The sequence below is a fragment of the Emydura macquarii genome, unplaced genomic scaffold, assembly GCF_026122565.2.
Source record: "Emydura macquarii macquarii isolate MOO-44397 ecotype Brisbane River unplaced genomic scaffold, CSIRO-AGI_Emac_v2 contig_1119, whole genome shotgun sequence".
NCBI classification, from domain to species: Eukaryota; Metazoa; Chordata; order Testudines; family Chelidae; genus Emydura; species Emydura macquarii.
In genome coordinates, this window is record NW_027131256.1 from 160,863 (window position 1) to 174,604 (window position 13,742).

The following is a 13,742-nucleotide window of genomic DNA, read 5'->3' on the forward strand; positions in this document are numbered from 1 at the left end:
CTCTGGCTCATGTTTATCAGAGCATATCTGAGTGACAGTTCTTCGACTGTGCTTTCCATTACTGCTGAGGAAGAAGTTTAGGACAGCAAAGGTTCTAATACAGGCACAGACCCTCTAGTATCTCTCCTCACCCCTTTATCTCACATGCAGTTAGAAAAGTCACAGCACAAAAATGCATTTTTATCAAAATAATTTTAATGGAAGGAGGGAGGACAGCTCCAGGGGGCAGACGGTACCTGTTGCCCTCTCACCATGGGAGCAGCCAGTAGCAAAGGAGAGCTCGGCCCTGTATGCTTGAACTCCACCAAGAAGCCTTGAGTCCGGCTCGCTCTACATGCTCCCTATACACACACAAGGAGAAAAATAACTGCTGCTTCTGGAGCAATCGTTCAGAGTCCAACTCCACAGAGCCCAACATGGAGGGCTCACACCACCCCCCAAGCCTCCTCGAAGGCTGTGGTGATCTTGGCACAGGTCAGGGCAGCAGAGAGAGGATAGTTGCTGATGGAGATCATCTTCTCAGTATAGTCAACATTCAGCTGGAGAGAGACAGAAGAATGAGGGGGAAGCAGGAAATCCATCTTGCTGTCCAGTCAGTTACCCCCAATCACTAACACTGCTGCTGCACTTCCAGCACTTTTCACACTATGTGCTGCCTGCAATCCACCCAAAACTGAAATGCACCCACCCTTTAAAGCAGGGCAGGAAAACTACTACCCCATTACACCTTATAGTGGGGGGGACAGCATGGCTGTGGTATAAGATCATAACTTTCAGGGCAATTCTGGGGGAGGAATAGAAAGGGAATACCTCATTAACATAAAAGATCAGGCAGCAGAGAACAGCACCCCATATATAGTGCAAGAACACAATAATCCAAAATGAAAAAAAAAAGTCCCCTACTTCCCCTGACAGGTCTACTGCTCCACCAGACAATCAGAGTGATGGGAGAAGGTGTGCCAACCATCACTACCCTTACCGAGCCATGGGCAAAAGCTCCCACAACAATAGCAACAGGTTCTTCAGGGGGAACCAGTTCACGCATGTCTGTCACAGTGGGGACCGAGAAAGAGGTGCCTATCTTCATGCAGCCTACAGGGAGATGATTAGTCACTGGATTCTTGATGACCTACACGGAAAAACAAATTTAGCTTGAGGTTTAGAGGTGAGATCTTTTGACTCAAACAACTATACAGCAGCACAGGCCCACTTCCTACCACGGTCTCAGCCCTTAAGGGGCACCACACATTAAGTTCCCCCGCAACAGATAGAAACAAACTTTTACCTTCAACAATTTCTGGGGCCCATCAGATGCACGAACACTGAGTTTATGGAGCAGCTGAACTGCCAGGAGAAAAAAAAACTAGGAAATTTGTGCACCAACATTAGAGTACCCATTATTCAGCAAAATGAGCTGGGAAAAACTTCATGTTTCATGTCAACCTAATTTCCAATACCTTGAGCACCGAAGAGCCTTCCCTTGTGGCAACACCCCTCAGGCTCAGCCCTGGGGAATGGTTCCTGAGCTCTTTTCTCATCCTACTCCCCCAAAATCCATGGCCAGGCTTTACATTCCCAGACTTGCAGACAGTTCTCCTGGGAGGGTTTTGCCTTCCTGTGCAGTACAGGTCCTTCACACATTTCAACTAATGTAAATGGTGAATTCTCTGTAACAGAGTCTTTAAATCATGATTTGAGGACTTCAGTGACTCAGCCACAGGTTATGGGTCTATTACAGGTGTGGGTGGGTGAGGTCCTGTGGCCGGCAATGAGGTCAGACTACATGAGCATGATGGGCCCCTCGGGCCTTAAAGTCTACATTGTTCTTTAAATCTTTCCTCAAAACTTTCGGCCCCGGAATGCTTACAGCTTGTAGCTTGTGCTGTCACATAGCTGAGCAGGCAGTTTGATCCTCTTACCCATTAGACCACAGAATCGATCAAAGGTTCGGGGGATCCTGGTCTGGGGATTGACTTCAATCAAAACATTCTTCTGGGTGTGGATGTAAACCTGAAGCAGGCCAGCCCGGTTCAGGGGACTGTCCATGAGCATCAGGAGACTCTTAAAAGTGAGAATGCACATAATGGAGAAAGCAAATGAGAGGAGGGAGAGAATCTGATGTTAAAAGTGAAGCTCATCTCGCAGGGATCAGGGTTTAGACACGGGGATGGGCAGGAGGAGACTATCCTGCCAAGGCAGGGGTGAGAGAAGGATGCGGAAAGCTGGGTGGGCGCGACTGCAACGCCATTTGAAGAGAGAGTTGTTTACAGGGGGAACGGGATTGTAAATGTCAAGACATCTTGACAGGGACGAGCCTGCTGCAAGGAACAAGCTGATCTCCGGTAGGGCGAGACAAGGAAACCGTTCCCCGGTGGGGGGCTTTTCCACAGGGGCCGCCTGCGGGGGGCTGGTTCCAGGCCCCGTGGACCGGACCCGACCCGACCCTCCCCAGGACTGCACCGCGGGGGGGGAAGGTGGTACCTGGTGGGTGATGTCGGGCCGCACCTCCCCCGGGTCCCGACCGCTCCGCAGCAGCAGCGACTTGTGCTTGTCGCAGTTCAGCAGCTCGAACGTCTTCCCCACCTGCGGGCAGGGAGGCGAGCACAGCGTGACGCGGGGCACGGCGGGGACCCCCCGGCAGTCCGTCCGTCCGCCCGCCCCGAGCCCCGCCCCGCCCAGCCCCTCGCCCCCGGCACCTTCACGGTCTCCAAACTCGCCCCCTCGAGAAGCACCAAAAGCCGCCGCCGCTGCGCCCGGGGCCGCTTCGCCTCGCGGGCCGGGCCCGTCTCCTCGTCCTCGGCCGGCCGCCGCAGCGGCCGCGTGGGCGCCGCCATCTTGGAAGCGGAAGCGGGGTCAGAGCGCCTCGCGATCAGCTACGCGGCCAGCACTTCCGGTGCGCGACAGGAAGCTGCCGGTGAGAGGACCCAAAAACGACGTCACGTGACCAGGGTCCGGCCATCTGCCCCTTCCCCGTGTATCGGTGCCGGCTCTTGTTGGGATGTTGCCCTGACCCAAAATGGCGCCCGACGTGGAGTCCAAACGTCACTTCCTGCCCGCGGCCGGGCCGGTTTCCGGTCGCCAGCTTCACTTTTTTTTTTTTTTCCTAAATGGCGGGGGCGCCATGTTGGAAAAGGGCAGAGCCGCTTCCGGGCACCGGTTTCCGGTCGGAGGGATTAGAGGCGGACACTTCCGGTGCCCTTTCTCCCTCCTGTAGCGGCAACGTGGGGGTAGGTGAGCGCGGCGGGCTGCGGGCTGAGCCCCCCCAGTGCCAGCCAGTCCGAGCCGCGGGGGGGGAGGGGTTGACCGCGTGTCCGTCCGACTCCCTCACGCGCCTGTCTGTCTGTCTGTCCCGCAGCGCCCGCCCGCCCCAGCTCGCCATGGCCCAGAACCTGAAGGACTTGGCGGGCCGCCTCCCCGCCGGGCCGCGCGGCATGGGCACCGCCCTCAAGCTGCTGCTGGGCGCCGGCGCCGTCGCCTACGGGGTCCGCGAGTCCGTCTTCACCGGTGAGTCCTGCCGCCCGCCCCGCCCCCACCCCCCGGCCCGGCCAGGCCAGGCCCGGCCCGCGCTGCACCCCCCCACCCGCTGCGCCCGGCCCGGTCCCCCCCCCGCCGCCGCCGCCGTCTCCCGGCCCGTGCTGCACCCCGGCCCGGCCCGACTGACCGCTGCCCGCTCTCTCCCCGCAGTGGAAGGAGGCCAGCGGGCGATATTCTTCAACCGCATCGGCGGGATCCAGCAGGACGCGATCATGGCCGAGGGGCTGCACTTCAGGTGGGGTAGAGGCGCTTGGACTGCGAGGGAGGCAGCGGCTCCTGGGGTTTGACACCCCCCCTCCCACACACACACAGACACACACACAGGCTCCTGGGGTTTGACCGGCCCTCGGGGGTCTCCTGACTCCTACCGACAGCCACCCACAGACAGACGGACGGACAGACAACCTCTGGGAGTCTGCAGCGTGCCCTCACCCAGCACACCCGAGCTCTCTCCCCGGGGCGGCTGTACGGGGCACGCTGGGGTTTTGGCCTAGGTCGCCTTGTGTCCGAGCCAACTTGCTCTTTGCCCGTTGTGAGCAGGTAAACGTCTTTTCCTTCGTTCACGCCAAGACTTCCACCGAGGTCCCCAGTACGTGTCTTCCTAGGAAAGCAGCCTTTATTTCAGGAGCAAAGACATTCCTGTGGTTCCTAAATTTTAACTTACGATAATCCATCCCGTAACTTTTCTAAAGATCCTGCTGTGCCCCGGAAGGGATCTGTGCGGCTGACACGGCTTGGCAGGGAACCATTTTCAGCCGCACGGCAGCAGCGACGTTGGGAACTCGTAGCAGAGAGGTGGATCATAGCTAAAATGAGACCGTCTAAATACATGTATCAAATGCGAGACACCCACTTTCTGTATTCAAACAATAGGGAGAGAATACAAAAAAATTCACTTGTTACAAATTTAATGTCATCAAAACAGAAAGTTAAAGCTTTTAGTGGGAAATATTTGAGGTAACAGCCTAGCCGCCCCATTCGAACTGGTTTATGTATAGGTACGTCTGGGGTGTAGCCCCCATTACTGTAGAATGTTTGAGCTTCCCAATCCTAATCCTTGGTAGATTTATCCTCACCGTGCCCCTGTGAGGCAGGGCAATGCTATTATCCCTGTTTTCAGCCTGGGAACTGAGGCACAGAGAGACTGACTTGCCCAAGGTCGTGCAGGAAGGCTGTGGTTTGAGCTCGGCTCTCCCAAGTCCTCAGCTAGTGTCCTAATCATTGTTTCATCCTTCTCCAATGTTGTTCAGTCCTTGGATTCACTGTTCCCCCTCCCTTGAACTGCACACATGTACACACTCCATCCCAATTCCCTTTCCATCCTTCATGGCACCTTTGTATGTCTGTGTAACATGAGATTTCCTCCTTGGCTTTTCAGAATACCCTGGTTTCAGTATCCAATAATTTATGATATCCGAGCTCGACCTCGAAAAATCTCCTCCCCAACAGGCTCCAAAGGTGAGACCATCTGGTTGACCAGGACAAGGGAAAGGACACAGTCCTTTGCCCATCATTTCTGTATTAGGAGCCCATGCAGAGCTGTGTGTGTAGAGGACTGGAATGGCGGGGGTGGGTCTGCAGATTTGGGGGTATTGGCAGAGCTGGTGGGAGTCAGGCTGGGCTCTAGGGGTGTAGCTAATCTGATTCGTTGTCTCTTAGATCTGCAGATGGTGAACATCTCTCTGCGTGTCCTTTCACGCCCCAATGCTGCAGAACTGCCCAAAATGTACCAGCGTTTAGGTCTGGACTATGAGGAGCGGGTCCTTCCTTCCATTGTCAACGAGGTGCTCAAAAGTGTTGTGGCCAAGTTCAATGCTTCACAACTCATCACTCAACGAGCTCAGGTCTGTTCACTGTCCCACCGTAAATGTCTGGGGTGCTAGAGCCTGCCTGGACTTAGCTAACCCCCCACTCCCACCCCAGATGTGCAGCAGAGACAGGGCACAGAAGCTGGTGTGGAAGAATTAGCCCTTTGGCACCAGGTTTAGAGTCACTTCTTGCTGGGTGCAGAGGTGACAGATACCATGAGACACCTCAACAGGCTTCTGGTGAGTGAGGAAGGAGCCTATGGTCCTGGTACAGGTTGGGATCAGTAACACAGGGAAATGTAAAGGAAGAGGTCCTGGAGGCTAAATGGAGACTCCTGGGAAGGAAGCTGAAGGTCAGTCTGTGCAGGACAGACTAGACTGAAGAGGTGAGGGAGTAATGCTGTATCTACAAGAGTCTGTAGGATCCAGCAAGATGAAAATTCTCATTGGTCAGGACCAGCCAGCTGAACCTCTAGGGATCCATATCCCAAGACGTGAGCATGTGCTACTGGCCTCCCGCTCAAAAAGAGGAGTTGAGTGCACAATATAGAGAGACATCAGAGGCAGGAAAACCTAATGAAGATAATGGGGCACTTCAACTTCCACACACACTACCTGGTCCAGTAGCACAACGGGACCAAGTATAGAGAAGCAGTTGATTAACATTAAGTGATGGGTGTTCCAAGAAGCAAGTTCCAGAGTACAAGAGAAGAAAGGATACTCTCAACTTAGTCTTAAGAAACTGATATTTAAGTCAAGAAGTGACCGTAGCAGAGCCTCTGAGTAATAGTGACCACAGTATAACCGAGGCAGGTAGGGTACCAAACAGTGACACTCAACTTTAGAAAGGGAGATTTCAATAAAATGCATAGGTTAGTCAAAAAGCCCTTTTAGAATTAAAAGATAAAAGGAGCAGAGGTAAAATACCTAGAAGTGGAATTGATGCTGCTTATAAAAACAATAATTGAGAAGACATGGGCACTGATGAACTAAAAGGGATCCAAAGGGCAAGGAGCAAACAAATATAACTGAATAAGATTCAAGATGCTATTCAAACAAAAATCCTTCAAAATTTCAAAAGTGGGGCCTAATGAAGCCAATAAACAGAAGCATAAATTACAGCAGGCAAGGAGGGGAATTAGAAGGGCCAAAATAGAACTTGAAGAGCAAATAGCAGAAGACACAAAACAAATGAGATTCTTTCAGCATATCAGAAGCAGGACACCTGAGAGAATTGGTGAGTCCCCTGGATTACAGGAGTTAGCGGGTGCAAATAAGGAAGATAAAGATTTGGTTGAGAAGTTGCACGTTTTCCTTGCATATTCAGCGCTAAGAAGGTTGGAGGGATTCCTGCCCTGGCTTGTTCTTTCCAGGTAGTGAAGATGAGGTCAGTTCCAAACTGATCATTTAAAAGGCAGTAAGTCCCCAGGCCCAGATGGTTATACCTAAGAGTTCAGAAGGAGTTTCAGGATGAAGTGGTAGAGTTCCTAACAGGAATATTCATGCACTCATTAACTGCCTCTGTACTTACACTTAGAAAAAACTCTAGGTGTGATCTGGGGTTGTACAGTGCATTGAGTCTCAGATCTGTGCCTGGCAAACAGGTGGAAATGATTATAACTAAACACCTAGAATTTCATGATCTGATAATGTCTAACCCGCGCAGATTCTGCAAAGGAAAATCATGTCTCATACATCTCAGAATTACTTGCACGTGTAAGTGACATAGTGGATAAAGGAGAACCGCTTGACGTAATTTATTTAGACTTCTACAAGGCCTGTGATTAGGCCCTATACACGAGCCTACTAAAGAAATTAAGTCATTGTGGGGGGTGAGAGCAACACAGAGCTCTAGATAAACTGGCTACGAAACAGAAAGTAAAGAGTAGGAATAAATGGTTAGTTTGCATCATATTTACAGGTTAGTAGCTGGGTACTCAAGGGATTGTACTAGATCCTATGCTGCTTAATATATATATATATATATATTGATCTGTAAGGACCCTGGGTAAGCAGTGAGGAAGCAGAATCTGCAGATAAGTTATTTGCGTTAGTCCCCAGACCAGAGGGGACTGAGAGGAACTTCAGAGAGACCCAAACATGCTAGGGGTGTGGGCAATATGATGGCAAATGAAATCCAGTGTCAGTGAATGCAAAGTAACACATGTTGGAGGGAAAAACTGAACCTCTGGTACACCTTACAGCAGTGGTTCCCAACCTGTGGCCCGCTGCTCCCCTCCTGCTGGCTGCAGAAGGGAGCTGCATCCTAAGGACCCAGGCGGAGCACATTTCCGTGTGGCTAAAAGACTGGTGCAGACTCCTCACTGCGCCCAGTGGGATGGGAAATCAGCCCTCCCCTCCTCCTTCCCCCGGCTGTAGCAGGGAGCACAGCAAAGTGCTCCAACTAGGTCCATTGCTGCTGGGGTCCCTGCTGGAGCCAGAGGGAGGGGAGCACTGATCTTCCGTCCCCCTGGCTGCAGAAGGGAGCCACTGCCTGGGGACCCAGGTGGAGCACACAGGGTTACATGACACAAGTGGTTTCCCTGCTGCAGCCAGGGAGACGGGAGATCAGCGGGGAGGCAGCCTCCATCTGCCTGCAGTGGGGGAGGGGGCCTGCTGGCGGAGACTGGTGGCCCTTCAGGGCTATAAAAATGCTATCTATCTGTGGCCCTCGAGCTGAAAAGGTTGGGAACCACTGCCTTACAGGAATAAAAATGAACCAGCTCAGGAGAGAGGCCTGGGCATCACAGACAGCTCAGTGACAGCTTCGTGGTCAAAAAGAAAAAAATATTAGGCATAAGGAATGGGATTTGAATAATCCAGAGAATATTATAATGCCTTTTATGTAAGTCACTGATGCAGCCTTCTGTGGATAGTGTGTGCAGTATTGGTCACTCCATCGCCAGTGGATATTGCAGGACTAGAGGGGGTTCAGAGAAGTGATGAGACTGATCAAGGGCCTGGAAAAACTCTTATGAAGAGACTAAAAAGATGGGGATTGTTCTCTTAGAAAGGAGACGTAACAGGTACGCAAGTCTATACAATAGTGACTGCTGCAGAGATGGGAGATCAGGAACTTCTGTTCTCCCTTTCTCGGAACACAAGAACAAGGGGACTCTCAATGACCTTGGAAGGTGGGAAATTCTAACCCTATAGAAGGAAACACTTCCACACTGTGTGACTGAACTGAGGAAATCATTGCCGCAGAACGTCACTGAGGCTAAGAACTTAGCAGGATTCAAAGAGATTGGATATTCATATAGGTATCAAGTCTATCCAGGGTTACTTAATGGCAACAAACAGTTTGGAGGGGGACATGCGTCACGGTTTGAGACAATCTCTAATTAGAGACCAAACGGAAACCTAATATGGGAGTCAGATTTTTCTTCATCTACCTGCTGCAAGGTTTCTTATACCTTCCCCTGAAGCAGCTGGTCCTGGCCACTGTCAGAGACAGGACGCTGGACTGGATGGCCTCTGGGTCTTGGTCTGGCAGTTCTTAGGTTCCTGTGTTGCTCAAGAATCCTCTCCATGTCACTCAGGATCCTGGGAACTAGAGACCATAGGAAGTGGACTGGGTTGGGGATGTCCTGTGCTCTGGAGGAAGTGGTAATTGGGAAGAGATCAGTGGGTTACAGTTCCTTCTGTCCCTACTCACCACTCTTTATTTCAGGTCTCTCTGCTTATCCGACGGGAACTGACAGAGCGTGCCAAGGATTTCAGCCTCATCTTGGATGATGTGGCCATTACAGAGCTGAGTTTCAGCCGCGAGTACACAGCGGCTGTTGAGGCCAAGCAAGTGGGTGAGTGGGTGCTGCCCTCAATCCCCAGCGCAGTTCTAGGGGATGAGCGTGGCAGAAGCCGCCCGTCTGTTTTGGAATCCTCCTTTGACAGTGAACACTGGAATCCCACTGGCAGTTCTGTTCCTTTCCTTTTCAGACAAGGCAATTCAGTGCCAAAAGCTTTGTCTGAAATGGCAGTGACGCCCCATGGATATAATCATAGTCAGGCCCTGCAAACGTCTGTCTCCCTTGGCCAGCCTTTGGAACCTTTGTATTTAATGGGCAGCATTTGAAAGCACTTGGTCATGGAAGCTGGAGCAGAAGATTCTCATACCTGCAGCAGGGCTGAGTTCCCATTGCTTCAGGCGGCTTCACTCCGTCAGTTCCTGGCTGTTCATGTTTGTAGCTGTATTTGCCTAGGGGCCCCAGCCTCCCTGTGCTAGGTGCTGGCAAAACATCATTCGTGGTCCCTGTGCCCAGAAATGGACAGTCTAAATAACTAGCTGGGCAAGAGCCCAGGACACCACCATTGCAGGCCCTGAGACGCAGGAGCCCCAGGGAATGGACTGTAGGAAGGATCTTGCCATAGGATTTGAGGGGTAGGACCTGGCTCTGAATTCTCTGTTTTGGCCTTTTCCCTCCCTAGCCCAACAGGAGGCACAGCGAGCGCAGTTCTTGGTGGAGAAGGCCAAGCAGGAACAGAAGCAGAAGATTGTTCAGGCAGAGGGGGAAGCCACGGCTGCCAAGATGATATCCTTTTCATACCCTGCGGGTGTGGTCAGGGGAGGCTGGCTGATGCTGGAGCACAGGGATTCTGGGAGTCTGTCTCAACCCAAGATACACGTGCTGGAAGCTGTGTCATGGACTGAAGGCGGATGGGACTTGCCTTCTGTCATTTGTCCCCCTTCCCTGAGCAGAGCACGGGGGCTGTCTGCATTGGCCTGTGATCATGGTGGAAGGCTGGAAGCCTCCCTTCCCCACTGACACCTGCTTGATCCACATCCAACTCCCAGCTGTGGCCACTCATAGCCTCCTTACCTTTGGCTTGAGGCTCAAGGTCAAACTGATGCAGTGAGCACTGTTTCAGAGAGAACGGGGGGGTCACTCGGTTGGGAGGGGGAAGTTAGGTGAGGGTCTGTTAGCAGTTTCCCCCCTTAACTTACTGTCGTCCTCACATTGGCGAAGCCTTGAGCAAGAATCCAGGCTACATCAAGCTGCGCAAGATCCGAGCTGCCCAGAACATCTCCAAGACGGTTCGTTGTGGGTGGGGATGTCTCATGTCCCTTCACTACATTCTTTGCACGCCCCACACCCGTCCCAGAGGCCATGTGATGAGTCTAAGGCGAATGTGACCTGCTTCCTCCTGACCTTACCCCTTTGCACCCCCACTCTCCTGTCAGGGTGGGGGTTGTCTGTACTGATCTGTGATCTTGGTGGGTGGGTAGGAGCCTCCACCCCCCCACCATAAAGCCAGATCTATATCAAACTTCAGCGCCCCATGCCCAGCCACAGCCACCCAGAGGCCACAGTACGCTGCGGTCTGGGGAAGGGCGCACAAACCTGCTTGGGGGTCAGGTCAATGTGATGGGGAGCTGGAAGGAGCACTAGTTCTCAAACTCTGATGGCACTGGGCATGGGACATGGCTTTGCCCTTATTCAGACTACTGTTTTAACCGAGACGTGCTGTTAGACCAGTACGTAACTCCATGGAGGCACTCTCAGTTCGATTCTAAGCCTGGTTTATATGGCTTCAGGTGAACCCAGTTCTATCTTGAGTTATGGTAAGTCAACATAAACCATGTTTAAATCAGATGAAGAAAGTCCACACGTGACTAAATCTGTGTTTAAACTGAGTTTAAAGTTTAAATGGTGCAGCCTCGAATATCAAGACCTCAGTTAGCAGTTGTCATAGAGTCATAGAAATGTCGGGCTGGAAGAGACCTCGAGTGCTCATCTAGTCCAGCCCCTGCACTGAGGCAGGGCTAAGTCTACCCAGACCATCCCTGACGAGTTTATCCAACCTGTTCCTAACCTCCCGTGACACAGATTCCACAACCTCCCTTGGCAGGCCGTTAACACATCATCCCTTCCCCACATTGGCAAAGCCATGAGCAGGGATCCAGGCCAGACTCAGCAGCACAGAGTCTGTCCCACTCAAAACCTGTATCTGCAAGGGGCAGCTCGTAAGGAGGTGGAGGGGTTTCATTCACTCTACCCCTTTGTGAACTCGCTTCCACTACAGCCACCCTACCCTTGCTTTGTGTCTTTCAGATTGCGGCCTCGCAGAACCGTGTGTATCTCACAGCTGATAACTTGCAGCTGAACCTACAGGATGAGGGCTTCACCAGGTACGGGTGGTTCAGAAGGGCTCCAAATAGCCCCTGCAAATGGATTCTTCCCTCTCCCCCAAGTTCACTCCCCTTATAAATGAATGTTAAAGATGTTCTGAGCCCCCAGCGGTTCCCTTCTGGAGCTCTGTCCCTCATCACATTTCCCTGGAGTGGGGTGAGTCTGTGGGGTGCACAGGAGCTAAAACTCAGGGTACAAATCTAGTTACATCTAATTGTTTTTCTCTCTCCTTTTTTGTGGCTGCCTCTCCTGACACGCAGAGGAAGGTAAGGCACAGATCACTTTGTATGAACCCTTTTCCAGTGCACTGGGGCAGGACTGGTGGATATCGCAGGGTTTCAGGCAGCAAGGAGGATGCGCCATATGGAAGTGGATGAAGTAGTGATTTGAGCACTTAAGAAACCTGGGTCCAATTCTCTGCCCTGCCACAGATTTCCTGTGTGACTGGGGCAAGTCAGCGGGAGTTTGGTGCTTAAATGCCTGGGAGGAGGTAGGCCGTAGTTTCTCTCTGATCCCTGCTGTAAATGGGCCAGTAACATTGTGCTAGCTCACAGGGGTGCGGTGAGCACAAACACATCAGACTGTGACGTCAAATACCGCGGTAAGAGGGGTAAGATGAGTTCCATGGATGGATGAGCGAGGCTGGAGGTTAGACAGGTGGTGAATCCAAGTCTCTTAGCAGCTTGGTGAGTGCAGGCCAGGATGGGAGCAGGGTGGGTTCCTGAAAGTGGAGGAGGCAGGCAGGTGGTGTGGGGAGCCCAGGCTGCGGAGGGGTGGGAGCAGGCAAGGAGGCAGTTTGCATGGGGATTGCATGCTGTGGGGGTGTGGTGCTGCTGGAAGGAAGCGCTTTCTCCACGCAGGCTTCCTTTACACTCCAGGCAGGCTGGAATTCCCTCCATGCTCTCAAACATGGTGTTTATGCCCCAGGCTCAGAGTCTGCCCCCCTGCTGAATACCACATGACACAGGGCAGGGTCAGCCCAGCCAGCCGGTCTTCAGTGGCCCAGATAATGGGTTAGAGCAGGGGGCCTAGGAGTCAGGATTCCTGGCTTCTGTTCCAGCTGTGGCCCTGTCCAGCTACGTGACCTTGAGTCATTTCCTCCCTCTCTGCCTTTATTTCTGCCACGGTAAAATGGATGGACTTTACCTCTCCCAGGGGGTTGTGGAGCTGTGGCAGAGAGGCTAGTGAAGCCAGGGCTAGAGGGCAGCTCTTCTATCACTGGTGCATGTGGTCAGGCTGGATCCACTGTTAAACTCCATCCCCTGCATGTGTGCCTCCCGGTCCGCAGTGTCTCATTCCTCTCTCCCCACAGTGACAGCCTCCTGACCAAACCGGGGAAGAAATGAAACTGCTAGAACCATTCACACCAATTGACAGAGCAAGATGTGCAAGCACCTCGGCCATCTTCCCTCACCCGAGATTCCCCCTCTGCCTGGGGCCTCTGCTGTGGCCTGTTACTTCTGATCGATTGTCCTCTCTCCTTTACTTTGAAATTCCCAATGCCGTGGCCAGGCTGATCCATGGTCCCCAGTGTTGGCGGCCATCTGCGCCATTGGGCTCCATCACGTGGCGAGTTGAATTCCTGCTTCGTTTGGGTGCTGTAAAACCTCCCATTTGGTGGGTTTAAACTCTGGAAGGCCAGTGTGAGCCCCTGGGGACCTGTTCACACCCAGCCTCTGTTCATACTTGGATGTGTAGAGCACGAAACATAACTACTCTCTCACACAAGAGGCCTTTATATTTTGGTACCAGCGTCTAGCTTCCAATCCAATGAATCTCCTGTTAATTTTTCTTCCACCCCGTCCCCCCCACCCGCCAAGGGAAAACTCATGAATGAAGGTTTCATGGGCCTCTTGACATCTTTGGGCGCTCGGATCACATAATTTTATCTTTCAGAAGTTTGTAAAAATAAATAAATGAATCAAAACTTGTCGCAGGCGTGTTTAGTGACTGAGACTGAATGCCGGGTTTATTGTGGGTTAAAGCGGGGCTCGGGGTGGCAGTGACCGGGATCAGGAAGCTATGGATGGGGAGGGAGGGTGACACCCTCAGCGTGTTAGGAGGAAGTGATGGGTGGAGCTGAGGCATGAAGCTCTCCTGCCAGCACAGCCGGGCAGTGGCTCTTGTGTCCCAGCCTGCTACGCCCGGGCTGAGTTCACAGCAAGGCCTGCCTGGTTACAAGCTGCTTGATCTCCCTGCCTTGGTTCTGTTCACACCTGCCTCAATTATGTGCATGTTCCCCATTACAGGACATGCACACAGCCTGGTC

General features: G+C 52.5%; 2 protein-coding genes and 1 non-coding gene across 3 annotated transcripts; 2 read left to right on the forward strand and 1 right to left on the reverse strand.

The window, feature by feature from the left end:
• Window positions 1-175: 175 nt before the first annotated feature.
• EMG1 (EMG1 N1-specific pseudouridine methyltransferase) lies at window positions 176-3,008 on the reverse strand. The gene is made up of 6 exons (XM_067545889.1): window positions 2,697-3,008; window positions 2,482-2,583; window positions 1,920-2,061; window positions 1,286-1,344; window positions 980-1,129; window positions 176-539 (listed from the first exon to the last, which is right to left on the reverse strand). Exons 1-6 carry the CDS (start codon window positions 2,832-2,834, stop codon window positions 426-428), a joined length of 705 nt encoding a protein of 234 aa, XP_067401990.1. The 5' UTR covers window positions 2,835-3,008; the 3' UTR covers window positions 176-425.
• Window positions 3,009-3,132: 124 nt separating this feature from the next.
• Window positions 3,133-11,551, forward strand: PHB2 (prohibitin 2). Its single transcript, XM_067546407.1, has 9 exons — window positions 3,133-3,231; window positions 3,356-3,504; window positions 3,685-3,769; window positions 4,913-4,992; window positions 5,194-5,378; window positions 9,016-9,145; window positions 9,771-9,874; window positions 10,300-10,377; window positions 11,396-11,551. Exons 2-9 carry the CDS (start codon window positions 3,378-3,380, stop codon window positions 11,549-11,551), a joined length of 945 nt encoding a protein of 314 aa, XP_067402508.1. The 5' UTR covers window positions 3,133-3,231; window positions 3,356-3,377.
• On the forward strand, window positions 10,449-10,740 carry LOC137151938 (small nucleolar RNA U89). Its single transcript, XR_010919414.1, has one exon. It is a non-coding gene; the product is annotated as a small nucleolar RNA U89 (small nucleolar RNA).
• Window positions 11,552-13,742: the final 2,191 nt, after the last annotated feature.